The sequence below is a fragment of the Neltuma alba genome, unplaced genomic scaffold, assembly GCF_004799145.2.
Source record: "Neltuma alba isolate B1F8T4 unplaced genomic scaffold, ASM479914v2 tig00010875_pilon, whole genome shotgun sequence".
NCBI classification, from domain to species: domain Eukaryota; kingdom Viridiplantae; phylum Streptophyta; class Magnoliopsida; order Fabales; family Fabaceae; genus Neltuma; species Neltuma alba.
The window spans coordinates 739,825-760,111 of NW_021635666.1; the positions used below are offsets into that span (position 1 = coordinate 739,825).

Sequence of the window (20,287 nt, forward strand, 5' to 3'; positions counted from 1 at the left end):
AAGTTTTTATAAATATCCGTGAGATTCCTTGTGCTTTTATGATCTTTTAACTATATGATTTTATAATCATTCTACAAGTGGTAATAATAATATGTAGGGAAGGTGTTATAAACGTCATGTTGTTGACAGAGAATTAACAGAAATAGCATTACACCATACTCCTGGAGCTAGATGGATCAGAGCCATCCCAAAAGAGAAATGGTCAAGTGCATATGACCTTGAAGGTCTTCATTTTGGACACATGACAACTAATCTTGCAGAGTGCATGAATAATATGTTTAAAGGTGTTCGAAGTCTACCAATAACAGGTTTAGTTAAGGCAACCATGATAGAGTCAATAATTATTTTGTCAAACGTGCCCAACAAGTTCATGCTCAAATTATGGTTGGCAAGGTATTTTCCGAGACAATGACAAAGAAGTTAGATATAGCAACACAAAGTGCATCTGCGTGTGTAGTTTGAGATTTTAACAAAATAGCAACATCATTTGAAGTTATGGAGCCATATAATGTTCAATGTTGTCAATTTCGTCGGTGTTGCAAGGTGAATTTGATTGACAGAAAATATGATTAGGAAGAGTTTCAAGCAGAAAAGTTTCCTTGTATGCATGCCATTGCTACTTGTGCATGAGTAGGCATACACTATTTACAATATGTGGATCCTGTTTTTCAGTTGGAAACCATGCAAATGATTTATAATAATGAGTTCCAACCAGTGGGAGATGAGATGTACTGACCACAGATTGATTGTCCTCTTCTAATACCTAACCCATCAATGATTAGAGATAAAGGACGTTCTCGCTCAAGTCGAATACGAAATGAGATGGATTGGACCACACCCAATGAACCTAACAAGTGTGGATTATGTCGACAAGTTGGTCATAACCGTTCTACTTGTCCACAAAGTGTAGCATCTCGACAATAAATTATGTATTTCACTTTTGTAATAAAAACATTATGTTTTATGAAGATTATATTATAATTAGTTTGATTTCTTTTATATTATTTGGAATTTTTCCTTTACCTTATGCAGAGACATTTTAAAATGGCACAACTTCCAGAAGAGGTGATAAATCCTAGCCCAGAGGATAACTCTCTTTTGTACTTGCAAACCCAACATATTTCTGAACGTGGTGGAATGATAATGTAAGTAAAATTATTTCTTATATATTATTTCATTGATGTTTCCATATAATATTTTTTTTCCCTTTTCCACTATAGGTTAACAGGGTCCTACACACTAGACGAGTCATGCACGCTAATCAAATGATTAACCCACCTAATCAAATAATTGAATATCTTATATTAGCTGGATTTTATGGTGCTGCTTGTGTAGGACAGTTTGATTATGATCGAGGTTTGGTCTCAGCACTTGTGAGAGGTGGCGTCTGAGACTCATACATTTCACACTACACGTGGAGAATGCACCATAACATTAGAGGATGTAGCTAAACAATTGGGCCTTCCATGTGAAGGAATGACCGTTATTGGCCGAACCGACTTTAATTGGCAAGACATGTGTGAATGTTTCTAAGTATTACATCATCTGCAAATAGACTAAGTGGGCAGTGATTACTTATAAGTTGGTTGGAAGAGAACTTTAATCACCTACTTATAATGCGGATGATATACAAGTTCAACAATTCACTCATGCATATATCCTCAGGTTGATTGGTGGATATCTCATGCTAGATAGATCGGGTAGCAGGGTGTATCTAATGTACCTTTCACTACTTTATGATCTTAAGAAGCTGGAAAATATAGTTGGGGATCAGCAGTTTTAGCTCACCTATACAGAGAATTATGTAATGCTACTAACCCAACTGATGATGGGATTGAAGGATGCTTATCATTACTTCATTTATGGCATGGGATCGTTTTCCTATGCTAGCACCACAACAACCTAGGTATCCAATCCACAATCTAATATCTACCCTCTCTTACCTCCTTTGGGTTTTAGGTATGCTAAATTTATTCACCAAATATTTGTTATGCTCTTATATTATTAAAATTATATAATTTTTAACATTACTTTTGGTAATAACAAATAGAAAAATGTGAGATTGGTAATAACAAATAGAAAAATGTGAGACAAAACCCACGTCCACTTGCTGCATCTTTAATCCGATATAGGAGCTTTCTGGATAAAATGACCGATGATGAGATAATATGGCAGCCATATGAATCTCCTTATGTGCACCAATTGATTTCTGAGTATTGCTTGGCAACACCTAAATTTGGCGTGCTTCAGTCCTTTAATATGTTTTAATATTATAGAATGGCATCATCCTGATCGTGTATTACGACAATTTTGTCAGCAACCAATTCCTTCCATGCCTGTTCATTTGAGAAATTACCACACGATCCAATTACGAGGTAGAACAACTACAATTGGATTGACAAATACGCAGACTTCATTCAAGCATGGGATAGATGGCTTGTAATGCTCCTATAGCATTTGATGAACTTGATCGAACATCTCAGTACATGCAATGGTATTGGAGACATACAAGATGATGGATTCAACGTATCAGTGGCGATACAGGTCGGCGGTAAGTTTTTCATCTTTTCATCATTAATATCATTTTCTTTTCACAAAAAGTGTTATTATCTTATATCTTATTATTTTTTTTCTGTCTGACATAGCAGAGGAGCTATACAGGCTTTCAATTAATTCTCGTTCAACATGCCCTAGTTGTGTTGATTATCGAGATAGGGTTGCTCGCAACCAACGTAACATTTTACTTGCACTTAGAGAAACGTTTTAATATGAACCCTCAGCCCGCTCCACCAACAATTGAGTTGCCTCGGCCACAAATTCCTCGTGATAGACGAGCAAGTGACACGGTGGTTACTTGTCTACCCAACCTATAATTGAAAATGAAAATGCAGGGAACAGGAACTTCCAATTTTTACTCAGGCTTCTGACATATCACCGTCACCATCATCCCCCTTCACCTCTGTCGATCCTACACAACTTGAGTCTCATTACATGGCACCCTCATCATCATCCCCTTCCAACTCAGCCAATCCTTCTCAATTTCAACCATTCATGACTTTATTAGATAATCCTACATTATTTTCAGCTGAATACAATGCTTCTACTTTTGAACATGGTGGACCATCAAATGAAGCATTTGTCACTCCTTGACAATCTATACATTTAAATAAATCACCTTGGTTTGATTTGAACACGCCAACTACACAAACAAATGAGACATTTGAATCTCAAGAAATTGACATACAACAACAACGCCCACAACGTATAAGAAGAAGGCCAAGATGTGGTACTGGAAGTCACTATCAGTAAGGTGGATAATTTTTTCTTTATAAACTTAAACTTTATTTATTACTTTTTATTTTTAATTAATATACATCTTATACTTATTTCACAATTAGTTTTAACATCATTATAACATTTTTCTCTCTCATTATTAGTCATGATTTTGTCATTCAAATGATTGATAAATCATTATACTAATCATTTTAATCAGGAGAGAAGGGGAGAAGTCATTCAACAATAGATGAAGTTTTGAAGTTGTTCACTAGAAGAACGATTTTCATTCACCTCACGCATATTGAGGACAGATTATGAAGAAGTCGTTCACCAGATAAATGACTTTAAAAATTATTCACCTGAAAACTGATTTTAAGTGTAAATATTAGTAAATACTCTTAAAAGTGTAACATATTGATATATAATTTTACTACTTGTAGTATTTTAAAAAAAAAACCTGTCGTGTGGCATTTGTTCCGTTTGACAAGAAATCAAGTATTGGGCATGGGTCTTTTATGCTTGTGACCAAAATAATAATAATAATAATTTAGTCTTACAACTTAATTGCTACAATTAAAAATTTACAATCAAAACATAACTTTTTTTGTTACATATTGTTTGGTTTGAGAAAGATAAAAAGAAGATGAAATGATAGAAAATTTCATCAAGCTCTATTTGAAAAGAATTAAAAAAATGGGGTTTTTAACTTTTAATCCAATATAAGTCAGATGAAGTAATATTTACTATATATGTTGTAGCCTCACGAGAGCATGTTAGGAATTCTTATTTTTGCATGCAAGTACAATGAAATCATTCTTGGCGTGAACGATTTCAAAATCGTTCACGCCAAGAACGATTTCACTTTTTGATTTAAAAAAATTTAAAAGTGAAATCGTTCACACCAAAGAACGACTTATATATAATTTGAAAGTTGTTCTTGCCAAGAAAGATTTTAGTGCAGCATATTGGTAAATAGTTTTAAAAGTGTAGTATTTTAGCATATACTTTTACTATTTATCGTATTTTGTAAAAAAACCGGAAGAGTGCAGAACCCAGGCCATTGCTCTCGCCATTCACCAATTCACATTTTGAACCGATGCTTCCTTATTTTGCCTTGCTCTTTATTTATATATATAATCCTTTAGTTGAAAAAAATTATTTAAAATACTTTTATTTAATGTCACCAAGTCTTATCATTAAATCTTCTTTTTCTTTCTTTTTTCCTAAAATATGAATTGGGATTATGTCCTTAAATTTTAATCCATTTTGAGCAAATTCTCTAAAATCAATTATCATCAAATAATCCTATTAAATTTAACATAATATTAATAAATATATATTACATTCATTTATGTACTTCTTCACAAAATAATAATTAATGCCTTAGCAATATAATAAGACCAATGTTTTTATTAGAATTTTCCCCTTTAATTTTTAATCATATTCCATTATTCTCTCTCAATTTCAATTTTTATGTTTTCTAGATTTTAAATAGGAGAATCCCATAAAAAATTTTGAAATTTCTAAGTCAAAAATAATGAATTTCTAAAAAAAATGTTGTTATTTATAAATTCAGTGTTATCAAAACCTATTAATGTATTGTTTCCAAACCTGATTTTTTATTTAATAATTTCAAAATTTTTCATGAAATGAAGTTTGAAATTAGTAAATCTCAATAAAAATTTCTATCTAAATGTATTGTTATTTGTACGTAAGCTAAAATAATAGAATTGCACCTACGTTCATGTCAAATTTATTCTTGGGTTGAGTTGGCTTATTCTCGACGTTATTATTACTCGTGTGGACTTGAATTTAAGGTTTGACTATTATTAATGCTCATGAAAACCAGAGATTGAATAGAAACTGACCATAAGTAATCCTTTGAGAATTGTGGTTATGTTGTTGGTTTAACTTTTGATTCTTGATCATAACATAAAAACCAGAGACACCCTTTCATCTAAAATTACAAAAGTGAAAATTGACTTTTTCAAATATTTTTGCAATCATAAGTAGGAATCTAAGATTCCTATTTTTAGGCCGATTATCTAGTTTCTGTTTCAATTGGAGTTGTTCAAATTTAATATTTTAAATTAAACCGACTTGAGTAACAATAATTTTAGATAAAACTCAAGCAATTTATATTTTTCTTTCATCAAAATAGGGGATTATGATACATAATTAATTATGCATGCTCCAAATAAGTTATTTGCCAATCCAATTTCAAAGTTCACTGTAACAGTTTATACTTCATAGCAAAGAAAATTATCTGAGAACATATCATAAAGGAGAAATAAGCTCCAATAATTATGCAAATAAACAAACAATAATTATTTCCATTTTCTTTTGGTTCAGATTAATACTCAGTAATATCAACTATATGAATTTGCAAAGACCAACAACCTCAATTTTCTCATCAACAATCACTTGCACTTTGCCCTTGAAAGTGCTTAGAGGAGTCAAAGCCTCTAACTGGATTACAAATCTTTACTGCTGCATCCAAAATCTTGAGGACATCACACTTAAGATGGCCACAGAAATACAGGTTTCCATCCTGAATTGGCAGAAATGGCATATAAGATCAATTACAAAAACCTGTTAGCTAACCTAGTGCACTCTCTATCTCGTAAGAAGCTGGTATGAAGGCAAATCTTCTAGTCGTGTAATATCTTCAAGGAGAAGTTCTTTCTCTAGTTGATGACGCGTCGCTTTCATCACTCTCTGTTCATAACATAAAATAAATTAAAATAGCCGTAGTCACCATCACCAATCACCAAGAATCAAAATATGAAAATCTATGCCAACTGCTATGGAGAAAAATCAGGGGTTTCTATAAATCAACCTCGGTTCAAACAATCACTATGGTTATTTCTCCATGATCCTTAGGACGACAAAAGTTAACCTAAAATTATGATGGCCTTAACAAAATCTTCTCTCTTCATTTGCAAGAGTTATTGCCCTCCGCGTTAAGATTTACGCCTCACTGTATTTTTCAAAGTTGATATTAGTTTTTCTTCCCACACATCATTATCGATACAGACCTCAAAATCACTTTTAACCATTTATCTCCCTTGATGTTCTCAAAAATCTACACGTGCACACCTCCTAGTTTCAATATATACTTAACTCTCTCCCTAAGTAACACCAAAATTGCTAGCCAACCATGCATTACGTTGACACAAAAATGTGCTTCTAGAAACTCAGAACCCAATAGCCTAATCAAATATCAATGCAGCACAAGTAACCAAAAGTTAGTGCTCAAAAACTTAAAGGAGGTTAGTGAAAAATTGTTGAAACTAGAGAGAGCACGATGGCAAGTTTTTGAGCTCATGGAAAGTGAATGCAATTTTCGCAAAATTTAAATTCACATGACTTTGGATTTTCCTATTTCTACCAGAAGCATTCAGACCAGATAACACTTACATTAAAATCCATGTATGATGCTCGCATGGTAAGCCATTGATGATCCATCAGCTTAAAAGTTATGCAATAGAGTAGATCAAAAGCTGATTCATTTTCTGTCAGACGATAATGAAAGAATGTAGTTAATTTAAACAGCTAACTAGATGTAATAATTAAACAAAGTTTCAGACCTTGAAGAGAAAAGTTCGCATAAAAATATTTTCTTTATTCTGGCTAATTGCTGTACACATTGCATATTTGGAAGTCCCATAAAGTGTTACAGTTTAGATGTTAGCATTCAAATATGACCAAATTCAAATCCTACCCCTTTCTTCCATCATAGAAGAGGGACGAAAAAATCTAAGTACAAAAATACGCATAATACAGGCTACCTGCAAGAAGTTTTAGGAAAGTTGCTCCCACCATTGTCCGGGGCTTGACTGTATAGCCTCCCACCATTGTCCGGGGCTTGACTGTATAGCCCAAAGCATATTGTTAACAATTAATATCATAAACTGAATTCAGTTCTTGAACGAAACAAAATTCAACTCAATTCATCGCTTTGAAAAGACATCAATTGTACATCAGCCTGCATAAAAAGAAGTGTAGCCAGACTCTCTCTCTCCTTTTTTTTTTTTTTTTTTTACTTTACTGATACCTATATCTCACTCCGTCTTGCTACTTCGGATTGCCCCAAATGACTTGCGTCACAAGAGATTTATTATATGCAAATTGCCAATAACAATATCAATCCACCACAAAATAAAAAAAATCTCTCCAATGAGCAGATCTAAAGCGTTAAACTACTATATATGGCACCACCAGGACGATGGAATTGTTGAATTTTATGAATAGAGTATTTATAATATAGGAAAAATTAATCTTTTGGTCTCTATAATTTCACTCGGTTGTAACCCAATCTTTGAATTTTGACTCAGTCCAACTCAATTCTTGAACTTTAACTCAGTACAACTCAATCCATATCGCTTTAACTAGTTTAAAATATTGGCCCTTATATTTTAGAAAATAAAATTATATATTTCATAAAACCCAAGGATTAAATTTTCAAATGATTAAAACTATAAAGACTGAGTTACAACGACTTAAAGTGCAAGGATTACAACTAAGTTAAAAATATGGGACAAAATGATTAATTTTCCTATATATGTGTGTGTGTGCGCATTTCATCTCTAACATCACAAGATAATATTATATCATAAAGCTTGTTTATCCTTTAAAAAAATTTCTAATAAGCTAGAAAATATGAAATCTAAATCTAAATATGTGAAAACGAATCTAATAAATTTACAATTTGTAGTAGTTGAACACATGCTTAATCCTCCAGTTTGATCTCGTTTTGATAAGTTCTTGATCAAGTTTGACCAATTCAACGGCACCATTTATAGTCTATGACTGGATTAGGCAGTAGTTTAGCTTTCAGGTACAAATGACAGGTTACGTCTGGTTTTCTCGAAAATGGAAACCAGCAAAAGCATCTTCATTCATATCATCATATAAAACTCTAAACACTGGTGAAAGCCAAAGATCACATTTTGTTTGAGTTCTGCTTGGTGCAGTACTATACATTATCATAGTTCAAAAAAGGAAAGTGTTAAAAAGCCCAGAGGCATTTGATGAACAATGATAATAATAAAAGGTTATGGTAACAGAAATGAAAACCTGCTTCAAGATCAAGCATTTGGATTAGCATAAAGGTGATGTTCACACCAGCAACAGCAAATGGATATTCCCATGCTGATCGTTCTCCTTCCTGCTTCCATAAAAGGTCCTGGAAGGATTTCTGCAATACAAGAAGTTTTACCTCTTTGACAAAGACATGAATAGTAAACACTACTGTCACTTTAGGGTGATGAAATTTTACTATTCTTTGGGGATTTTGACTATAATAAAGCAACAGAGAAACATCATGCATGGACCAATGATCAGAAAGATGCAAGGAACACACCTACGATCCCTGAAAGAGTATAAACTAATAAGCACATGCCACATTCATACCAAGTCTTGATACGAAAGTAGATAACATATCAAACATGTACAATATGCTTAGTCAACAGGAGAATGATATCTAAAGCGGCTACGAATTCAAACATGCAAACAGTACACCATAGTTGATGCAATGTTTTTTGCCCCAATATGAAAGTATTTAATTAGTTCCCAATGAAGAAGCAGGCTCAGATTTATTGAGAATTAACTTAATTTTTAATATTAATCAATAACCATCCAGAAGCCACGACATGTTCATTCTGACATCCGAGATCACTGTTTCTGGTATAATGGTATTCACTCCATAGTGACATAGGATGACATCACTTTGGTGGTGTCTCAAGTCTCAACTAAAACCTACACGGAACAAATTACATGTCTAATTTTTAGATTTCGTAGATGAAATAAAATACATGTTTCATTATTTCTTTGATAACTTTATTGACATGATAAAAATGAAAATCTTAAAAATGCACCAAACAGCTACCTAATGAACCATTCAATTCAAGTACCAAGAAGCAGGGCTAGGGCTAACAATGAGGACTCATCCTTCAAGCAAATAAATAGCCTCCTGCACAATTCTGTTCTCATCTTCTGTTACATTCTACTTTTACTGACTAAGCGGACCGTTCATTTTGAGATAAACTAGCAGTTTGCACAGTAAACAATGTACTTCCTACAATTTTTACAGACATATTGAAACCTGACATATTGAAACCTGTTAAACTGTTACTTTTTTTTTTAGTTTTTCACATGAGCTACTACTTACTCAAGCCAGAAGACCTTCCATTTCAAAATGCTAAGCCTCTTAAACATTCCTCAAAGCATAAATTCAAAATAATAATAATAATAATTTAAAAAAAAGAAGAAGAAGAGAAAACAGAAAAGGAGACCATACTGGAAAATTCCTGGCAAAAAATAGCAAATTCTCCAAAGATATATACCCACCGCCCCTGAAAAATAAACCAAATAATAAATCATTAAAAATAAGATGTAGTTAGATAGCTGACAAGATCAGGAAGTTAGAAAACAAAATACCCACCTAAAGTCTGTTGAAGGATCCTTTCCTTGCCAACCCATCTCCTTCCATTGCTCAGATATCAAGCCATGAAGTTCTTCTTCAGGAAAGGCAATATTCCACAAGGCCCTTAAAGCCTCCTAAAATAAAGCAAAATTACCACATGCAAACCAGAGTCTAAGAATATCATATTGCCCATGTAATAAGGAATAGACAACATATAAAGCCTACCATATTGCCCATGTACTAAGGAATAGAGAACACATAAAGCCATGGACATATAAAGATGAATTCTTCAACACAATTAATAGTTATTGCAACATCATTTACAAAGACTTGATATTATTAACAAATCAGATACCTGGTGCTCAAGAACAGAGCTATCATAAGGAACATCTATACGGTTCTGCAGCCTCTGCAAGCATTCCTCCTGAGAGTCCAAGTTCAACAATACAATGATTTGTTGTGGCCAAGTTACAAATTATGATGTTTAATAAAACAAGGCTGTCAAAACTAGAGATATTACTTCTATTCTAAAATGAACACAACAAAAGGCATGAAAAATTAATAGAACACACCCAATCATGCGAATCATAGGTGTCATGACACCTATGAGTTCCACCAGGAAACAAGAAAGCCACAAGCCATGAAAAATTAATTTTGACTAAGAAACACAGTTTAATACAACTTGTTCTTCAATTTTCCTTTTATATAACCACCTAAAGGCAAGATATCTTTTACACACCAAGACTGAACCAAACAAAAGAAGCAGAAATTTTTTGTTCGAGAAAGAACAAATCAAAGAGATGGACTGACTAAACAGTGTATTGCCCTCAATTTTCAATGAAGCAACATTGTAACTGCAACATTCACTTGGAGGCAAGAGAAGATAGGTCATTTGTGTAACATTATTTATTGACCTTGATGGATCTACTATATACTGTCCTATTTATACAAGACCAAAGAACAAAAGGCAGGGCCATCATTCATAGAACAGATTGAATAACTTGACTCTGAATATCATTATCTTTCCAAAAGAATACTGATAACCTGTACTCCAATAAAATATTACAATCAATCTGGACTCAAGTGAAATTTTGCAGCAGCAGAAAACCTTAAAATTTGATCACTAAATATCACATGTTCTTATACATAATTCAATTTGCTGAAACTTCCTACAGCATAATAACAAAATTGCTTCTTCAACTATTTCATCAGTGTTCAAAATAACAAGATTATTACCTGTGATGGGGTTAAATCAAAAGAGGGACGAGCATCACTATCTCTCCTCTGTGCGCAAACACAAGATAATCCTCTTCCAAGCCATGCTGTTGATCCTGCCACAGCCTCAGCTGTAAACAAATAAAATGTCCATAAGTTTATGGCCACAAGGAAATACTAAGTGTTCTAAAAAGTAATATATCATTCTAAGTATATGATGGTTCATTGGCTTAGACTACTTAGTAAAATGAAATCGGATCCATTAAGCTTCTTAGACTACAGCAGCATATAGAAAACTTTTTGATTTCAGGCAAAAGGAAAAAGGATATAACCTGATGACAAACTATCATTCAGGCCCAACTACAAAAGACATTATGGAGAGGATATTAAGAAGTTAATGGTACTGATGGTTGAGCAGTATATGCCACAGAAAGTACACTTTGACTTTCATGTCAATTCTAAAAGTAGGCACATATTACATGTTTTCAAGGAAATCAGAAAGATTACAAGTTGCCTAATGCACGTATAGCATTTGACTAAAAATATTACATGTCAACTCTAGTGAGAGAAATCGGATGGTAAGAACCAAATGGAAAAGCATAGAGTTTGACATTAAATCCTCGCAAATGATAAAAAAAAAAAAAAGTAAAGAGAAAAATTAAAATAAATTGATAAGTTGATAATAAATTAAGTACATTACCTAAAGTAGCCTGCCATTAATGTGTCATATGTCTCCTATCCCTTTTACCCCTCAAGGCTTTCAAGCCCCAGTAATTTACTTAAACTAAGAATAATCTTTCAACAAATTCAGCATTAGGCCTATGATTCATTACTGCAAAGTGCAAACAAAGGTAAAATCTGGGTGCTACCGTTGATTTGCATGCACAGACAACCTCAAATGAAGAGATATACATGGTCAAAAACTTCTTTTTTAATTAGAATGGCAAGCACTAACAGCCTAAGGTTACAAGCGGGATTGAATCTATGACCTCTCTAGATAGGAAGCATTGATACCACTAGGCTACAATGCCATTGGCATGATCCAAAAACTTTGAACCAAAGCAAAGCATCCGATAAAGCAGCACTTCTTTCCAAAAACATAATAAATATAAATTTCAAGCAGCTTCACAGAGATAAAAAGACCACCGTCTCACTTTATTCACAATTACTATGGTTCGGAAGCACTGCACAGGCCCAGCAACCCTCAAAGGAGAGACACATGATCCAAAAACTGAGAACCAACACAACAGAAAAAGCAGCGCTTTTGCCAAAACATAATGAATATTTTTTTAAAAAATTTTCAAGCAGAACCAGAGAATTAAAAGATCAGCACCTCACTTTATTTATAACTAGTGTGGTTCCATGCACGGCACAGGATCGAAAAAATGATCCCCGTTCTTCATGGCTCATGAATAGTATGGCTTGATAAAATTTTATATTAGTATCCTCTTCATATTTTATGATAAGACTAGCATTGCAATAAATTATCCCGGCTTCGCTCATAAAATATATATATCTCCCAGCTTCATATTATAGATTTGCAGAAGTCAAAATACATGTACAGTAAGGCGTTGGCTGTATAGGTGCGCGACATAAAGTTAGATCAAGAGATAACCATTTAATAGATAGCATTTAGAAATTAAGCATAGAAAAGAGCTCTTGTGCTCAAAAGGATGGAATATTCCCCAGAAAAAAGGAAAAAATAAAAGCGAAAAGAACTCGATCAATAGTTTGAATCTATTCAATCAAACCGAACGAGGGCGCATGTACCGGTCAGAAAGCAAAGGTCAGAGTGAAGTAAAAGGGTGTAGGTGCCTCGAATGCGCTTTTGTCAATCGCGCAAGACTTTTTTGCCCCCCAAAATCGCGCAAGATGTATTTTGCCAAAAATATTTAAATATACATAAAAGTATAAACCAAAAAAATCCATACTAAAAAGGGAAAAAAAAAACAGCAATATGAAATTACCTACCCACCGATGCAATTTGAAATACCAGCAAGCATCATGCAAATTTAACTTGCACAATGATCAAGCTTCTCATACATGACTCGATCTCGATTCCGAGATCGGTACTTCATAAAATTGCGAATAGAGATAAATGCATTATTAATTTAAGACCATTGTCAACACGAAATGACTGAAAACAACACTTCAGGGAGAGTCGCAAAATATACAGAAAACGATGAACTGTGATGAAATATAATGCGTTTTACCAGAAATGAAAACTTCAGAGGAAGGAGGGTGGGAGAGGATCGCAAAAATACAGAAAAAAGGATAAAAAGTATGAAATTTAAATTTAATACATTTACCGGAAGCTGACTGGCAGGTGTTGCCGCGCTCAAGAGTTTGCGAAATCCTCCTGACAGCAACGAATGAGCCACCTCTATCATCCATATCCTACTATACTTCAATAAACTACAACCGCATCATAAACTACTAAACCCAAAAGTTACCAATCCCTCAGAAAACCATTCCTCGACAATCCAATTAACTAAAAGCGCCAAAAGGTGAAGCAGAAACCAGATCAAAAAATTTTCCCAGAGAACCGCCAAAACCCAAACCAATAGCACCAAAGGCTCCAAAAATGGACAAAACCAAACACACAACGCCGAAATCCAGATTTCCTCAGGAAACAAACAAGGGGGGAAAAGATTGGTGAACTGAAGAAAATCGAACAAATTTTACATGTAAGGGAGATGATGCAAATAGTGAGAAGATGAAGAAGAATGTTGAAGGAAGTAATAGCTAGGGATTTCGGAAGATCTGAGAGAAGAAACAAGCCGTGGAGACAGTTACAGATACAGCTCGCCTTCACTCTTCTCTCTCTCTCTCTCTCTCTCTCTCTCTCACATCGCTCGTTTGCTAGCTCGCTTGGTGGCTTTCCGTGGCTGCTTGATGAAGGCGTTGGCGTTTTGCTTATGACAAAAGAGCGTGGGGTAATAAATAAATTATCAGTATTATCATTTGTTTCCGTTATGCGAAAATATTGGTTCAATTAATTCGATTCGATTTTAAAAAAAAAAAAAAACAATCTGAAACGTTTCTGTGATCATGGGGACAACAATTCATTCATTTGTCCTTGGAAAACAAAACAGAAAGAGATACGCATCAGGCAAAAAAAAAAAAAAAAAACTCCTCCCTCGTTATTAATATTATAAGATTTAAATATACTAATTTACAAATAATAAATTATCATTTAAAATTAGTTAAAAATAATAAGTAGGTTAGAAAAGAGAAAGACACTGTTGTGCCCAACTATGACCTTGTAATAAATGGAAAAAAGATTAAAAAAATATATAAATTACAAACAAAGTCTTATAATTAGGACCAAATGTAATATTAATTATTAATTAATTATATAAATGTTACTTTCAGTTCTTAACATGAAAGTTAGCTGAAGATTAATTTGGTCTTAAATATAATCTCAATTCATTTTTCTTCTTATATTTACATATATTTTTAAAGTAGTTCTCATAGTAATTACACATGATAAAATGTTTAATATCAAATGGTAGTTTCAATGCACATATTTAAAAAGAATATTTTTAAAAAATATAACAAGTATTTATTACAAATAACTATATTAAATAATTTTCTTAATATTTACAAATTAATTATCTAATTTTTATATTAAGAATTAGAAGTAGTAAAAAAAATTGGTCTTACATATGTCTATTCAACTTTTTTAATAAAAATATAAATTAAAATTAGTTCTTTATGTAATTACACATTAACTTATGTCTTTTTTAGAATATGAAAAAAGCGATAATAATAATGACCATTCAAACATTCTTATCTTATCAAAATCATTTTTTTCATAAAATCTATTCTTCTAAAATCATTCTGAAAGTAACTTTTTCTTTATAAACTATTTTTTAAATAATGATTTGATTTTTACCTAAACACTCTTTAAATAGATTTACTTTACGCAAAAACCATACATGATGAATTTTCATCATATAGCTGGCCCAAAAAAAAAAAAACCATTGTCATCATATGCGTAGAAATATACTTCTCTAACATATTTTCTACCCATGTTAATCACCAATATACCCTCTGATCCTTAATATAATACCTATTAAACTAATTTGATTATATTAAGGAAGTTAGATAAGTTAGTTAATTATAAGAAATATGACATATTTTTCCTAAAATACGATAATCATCTTCCTTAATATCCTTCCTCCTTTTTCTACTTGATTATGGTTGAAGTAGTATCCATAGAAGTAATTTAGAAAAAAGTGATAAATATGATAAATAGATCTTATATTTGGGACCAAATCAACTCAACAATTAGTCTTATATTAAAGATTAGAGGATTATATTAAGGACCGGAGGAGTACTTTTTACTTGCTTTGCGCATTGGGAAAGCAGCAATGAAGATTATTCTAAGATTCACCATGATATAATACGTCTGATTCTTAATATAAAAACTAGTTTTTTTTATAAATATAAGATCCTAATTTATTTTGTTACAAATATTTATCTATTTTTTTCTCAAGTAATCGCTATAGTAATTGTATATATTAAGGAGTTATTATCAATTTATAATCCAAACACATATAATTAATAAGTGTATTTTAGAAAATACAACATCTATTTACTACAAATAACTAATTTTTTAATCTCCTCAAATTAGTTAATTAGGTCTTTATTAAGGATCGGAAGTAGTATTTTGCATTTGTTTCATATAACAACTTTTGAACATTATATACTACCTTTGGTCCTAAATATAAGAGCTAGTTGATTAATTTGAATAGATTAAACGAATAAGTTAATTAAGTTATTTGTAATAAATATGTATTATCATTTTAAAAATATTCTTACTAATCAAGTTATATTGGCTAAAACTGCCATTATTAGAAAATTATCTTGGAAAAAAATTCATAAATATAAGAGATAAAATAGATTGAGATCTTATTTAGAACCAAAATAAAAATCAAATGAAATCTTATATTAAAAAGTGTAGGTAGTATTTATCTAAGTAAACTTAACCTTACTAATAAAACTACAAAAAATATACAATATTAGCAAGTGCATAGTACTTCAGGACAATCACTTCAATATATTCTCATAGACAAAATAATCATATCATAAATGTAACACTCTGTTCAGTTTTAAATTAAGGATATTTCTACCTGTAACTCTGTAGTCGTTTTATTTTCTTTGGTGTTTTCCCTTGTACATATTTTTTCGGTCAATGAATTCCTTTTTTTCAAAAAAAATGTAAGGATATTTATACTATACTCCTTGGTCCTATTTATAAGGTAAAGAGAGAAGACATTTTTTTATTTTATTTATAGGGTACTGAGAGAAATTTTTTGTATGGATATATAATTTTACCCTTCATTTATTATTATGTTAACTTTGTTTGCATGAGGTATAGTATATGTTAAATAGGGATAAAATTGAAAAGTCGTTGAATTTGAATGAAAATTAATGAAATTTAAAGTTTTTCTTGGTCTATATAAAATATTGTTAAAAATGACTTATAAATAAGACCAAAAAAGTAAATTATACTAAATACAACTGAACAAAAAACCGGTTCAGACCGACAGGTGAACCGGTCAGTGAACCGGTTTGGTTTAGATACTAAACCGGAAGGGAGTTGAACCGATAGAGAACCGGTCAAACCGGTGTGAACCAGTGAAAATGGTTAAAAACAGGCTGAACCGGTAATAAATTGATTTGAATAATTAAGTTGTTATTAGTTCTATTTTTGCCCATACAGCTCCTAATATATCAACCCCTATAAATTTAAATGAATTTTAATAATAATTTTGGTATCAATGATTATTAATTTTAATTAATAATGAATCATAAAAATCAAAATTCTCAATGTTGTTATACTTTGTTATTGTTACAATTAAATTTTTGTCATATTTTCTTATATTTTGTTATTAGTGATTGTAAATGTTGTTATATTTTGTTATTTTTAATTAAATTATATTATTTTAATATGACTGGTTGGACCTAAGTTGATTCCGGTCCGACCAATTGACCCTTGAACACTATCTTAATCTGTTTAGTATCCGGTCTAATTTTTTGTTCCTTGTTAAATACTCAATCTACAAATTTAATAAACATGGGATTTTCAAAATTTTAATATCAAACTCTTTGGTCAACAACAATCATTTTTCCAATACATATCTGCTAAGATAAATTATACATGCTATAACTCATTATGTTTAGTTCCGCCAACTTGCATCTTTTTCTTCTTCTTTTTATTTAGCAAATAATATTTCTATCTATTTTTCATGATAGATTTGTGTACGAAATTCTTATTTAGTTTTCTGATATTATCATTAAAATTATTGTTAATAACTTTATCATTGTAATTAAAATTTTGAATTCAAATTATTTCACAAAAATTATTAAAAAACATATTGTAATTAGTAAACTCTACTTGGGATCCAAAGCAACTCAAATTTGGATTACGTAATAAAACTGTGTTATATGCAACACAAGAAAAAGAATTATGCCAAAATTTAAAACAAGTCTCTACCATGTGAACACAAACTATTCATTGAGCCCCTTTAATCAGAGAGATCAAGAACATTGGCCGCATTATATACATGGGTTTGTTGCCAAACATGTACCATGGATAATATTATTTTTCATTTAAATTGATAACAATTTTTTTTATTTCTTAATATAAGAACTAAATTAGGTAAGTCTGGCAGATTGGATAGAGGAAAAAAATAGTACTGATAAATTTAACAGACCATCGCGAATTGTTCTTGTTTGCATGTGGAGCATTTGAAATGATCATACAATTTGGCCTCTAAAAACTTATTCCATATTCAATATATAATATCAAGGGTAAAAAAGCACTTAGCACCCCAATCTTTTTTTTAGGAGCACCCAATACCCTAATCTTTTTTTAGTGCAATTTTACTCACTATCTTTTTTTTTCGGTGCAATTTTATCTATTTGCAATGATCCTCTAACGTCTGTTAACACAAACATCATTTTTTTTAAAAAAAAAAAGTCCAATTCTTGAATATGTATTTGAAAAGACCAGTTTCCGAATATGTATTTGAGAAGAGCAGTTCTCGAATATATATTTAAAAAAAACAGTTCAAAGAAAGATAATTTTAATGTTGATTGTGAGTTGAAAGTTAACTCGGGGCAACATTGCTACTAAATTTACACTTCCAGGACAACATTGAGACCAAAAAAACTTCAGAACACCCATAACTCCTACATGAACACTTCCAGGGTAAAAATGCACCTCATACCATTACAATCTTTAGCTAGACCTCAATCAATTGAGATAAGGTATTTTTACTCTGGAAGTGTTCATGTAGGAGCTATGGGTGTTTGAAGTTTTTTGGGTCTCAATGTCGCTCTGGAAGTATAAATTTAGTAGCAATATTGCCTTAAGCTAACTTTCAGCTCACGGTCAACTTTAAAATTATATTTTTCTAAACTGCTTTTTTTAATATATATTCGAAAACTGGTCTTCTCGAATACATATTCGAGAATTGGACCTTTTTTAAAAAAAATATGTTTGTGTTAACAGACGTTAGAGAACCGTTGCAAATGGGTAAAATTGCTCTGAAAAAAAAGATGGTGAGTAAAATTACATTAAAAAAAAATAGGGTGCTGGGTACTCCTGACAAAAAAGATTGAGGTGCTGGGTGCCCTTTTACCCTAATATGAATACAGAATATAACTATCAAAATTTGTAACAAGCTAAGTTGCATTCCATTAAAAAAAGTAAATGTATCAAGGAAAAAAAAAGTACAAATAAGTCATTTTTATGATGCATGTAATTCTAGAGGCCCATATAACATTATTTTGGTTAAAATATACGTTTGGTCTTTTAAGTTTACATCAAGTTTCAATTTAATCCTTTAAATTTAGAAAATATATTTTTAGTTCTTAAGCTTAACATTATTAACCTCATCAATGGAAAATGATAATTTAGAAATTTTATAATGATGACTCAGTAATTAAATGCTGCCATATTAATTTAATTTAAAATATGTAAATTAAAAATTAAAATAAAAACTTTACTTTTCTCAACAATTTGTATAAAGTTGAATAATTATGAAATAAATAATTTTTCTCATTTTTATCATTAAAAAATATAATTAATCTTAAAATTTTATATAAAAATATTTCAAAAATTATAATTTTTTCAAGCATCAGCATTATTATTAATTTTACCAGATCCAATAACATAATTTAAAAAGCTTATAAAAAAATTAAAAAGTTGCAGTTCAAAATATTTTTAAATTACTATTTTTATGAAAATTTAAGAATAAGTTTTACATTTAATACTCAATATTGCTTAGAAGAGGATTCCTTCTAATAGATGGGTACTTACAGCTGGAAAGAAAAATATAAGAAAATTTGGCCGTGGGACATAATTATGTTCGATGACATCTTTATTTATTTTTCATTTGAAATATTTTTTTAATTTACATGTTTTAAATTAAAAATAATATATCAACATTTTTGCTAGTGAGGTTAACAGTATTAAGTTTAAAATACTAAAAATACACTTTTTAAATTTAAGAGATTAAACTAAAATGTAATATAAGCTTAAAAAACTAAACGTATGTTTTAGCCTGTTATTTTTTAAGAAAATATATTTTAGATGAAGATAAATGATATATTTGGTCGCGAACAAAATTAATTCGTCAGTCATAAAAAAAATTAATTCATTTTTTCCTTTCTTAATTTATATTTTAATAAATTCTTCGAGATCGGACCAAACTCGGTTTTGTTTACCGAGGTGGCCTGGTCATGGTCATTGGGCACTCCAATTTAAAATTATTGTTTATTTTATTTATGTTTATTCAATTATATTTTTTTATTGAATAATATAAATTAGAAAGAAAATATCTTTTGATGGATTTTTACTTTTCTATTTTAGAAGTCAATGATGCCATGGTGAACAGAATTTTTATTACGTGTAAAAACAAAAATAAAATAATTGCTATATAATTAAATTTTTAGACATTTTTATGCTAAAATATAATCTTAATCCTTTAATTTAATACAAAGTTTTAATTTAATCTGTTCAGTTTAAAAAATATTTTTTAGTTTTTTAACTCTAAAATTGTTATGGCATTAAGATATTAAATATTGATAAAACGTTTTCAAATGTTAACATATTAAGTTTTTTTTAAAATAATCATGATTATTACAAAAAATCATGGTTTGCAACTAAAGGTTTCAAAGTTAAAGGACGGATCAAACTAAAATTTTATATAAAATTTAATGATCAAACATATACTTTAGTCTTATTTTATGACTCTATTACAAATAACTGATAATTTATTAATATATTTATTTATATTTCATTAATCAAATTTTTACATACTTATTTCTATGATAATGGAAGGTGAAAGTACA

General features: G+C 30.8%; 1 protein-coding gene across 4 annotated transcripts; it reads right to left on the reverse strand.

The window, feature by feature from the left end:
- Positions 1–5,617: 5,617 nt before the first annotated feature.
- LOC114759602 (ELMO domain-containing protein A-like) lies at positions 5,618–13,441 on the reverse strand. Of its 4 annotated transcripts, none has more exons than XM_028948807.1 (9): positions 13,228–13,441; positions 10,940–11,049; positions 10,059–10,127; positions 9,722–9,837; positions 9,578–9,632; positions 8,356–8,476; positions 7,068–7,115; positions 6,697–6,791; positions 5,618–5,994 (listed from the first exon to the last, which is right to left on the reverse strand). In XM_028948807.1, exons 1-9 carry the CDS (start codon positions 13,310–13,312, stop codon positions 5,893–5,895), a joined length of 801 nt encoding a protein of 266 aa, XP_028804640.1. In that variant the 5' UTR covers positions 13,313–13,441; the 3' UTR covers positions 5,618–5,892. The 4 variants fall into 4 exon arrangements, with proteins under 4 accessions (XP_028804640.1, XP_028804639.1, XP_028804638.1 ...); XM_028948806.1 differs by having other exon boundaries at positions 7,065–7,115; XM_028948805.1 differs by having other exon boundaries at positions 13,222–13,441.
- Positions 13,442–20,287: the final 6,846 nt, after the last annotated feature.

Excerpts from the sequence above, each read along its gene's own strand:
- LOC114759602 (XM_028948804.1), bottom strand. The coding sequence starts at position 13,312 with ATGGATGATAGAGGTGGCTCATTCGTTGCTGTCAGGAGGATTTCGCAA. Across the intron at positions 9,838-10,058 it reads GCTCTGTTCTTGAGCACCAG|GAGGCTTTAAGGGCCTTGTG; the intron begins GTATCTGATTTG and ends GCTTTATTTTAG. Across the intron at positions 5,995-6,696 it reads CATCATACATGGATTTTAAT|AGAGTGATGAAAGCGACGCG; the intron begins GTAAGTGTTATC and ends TGTTATGAACAG.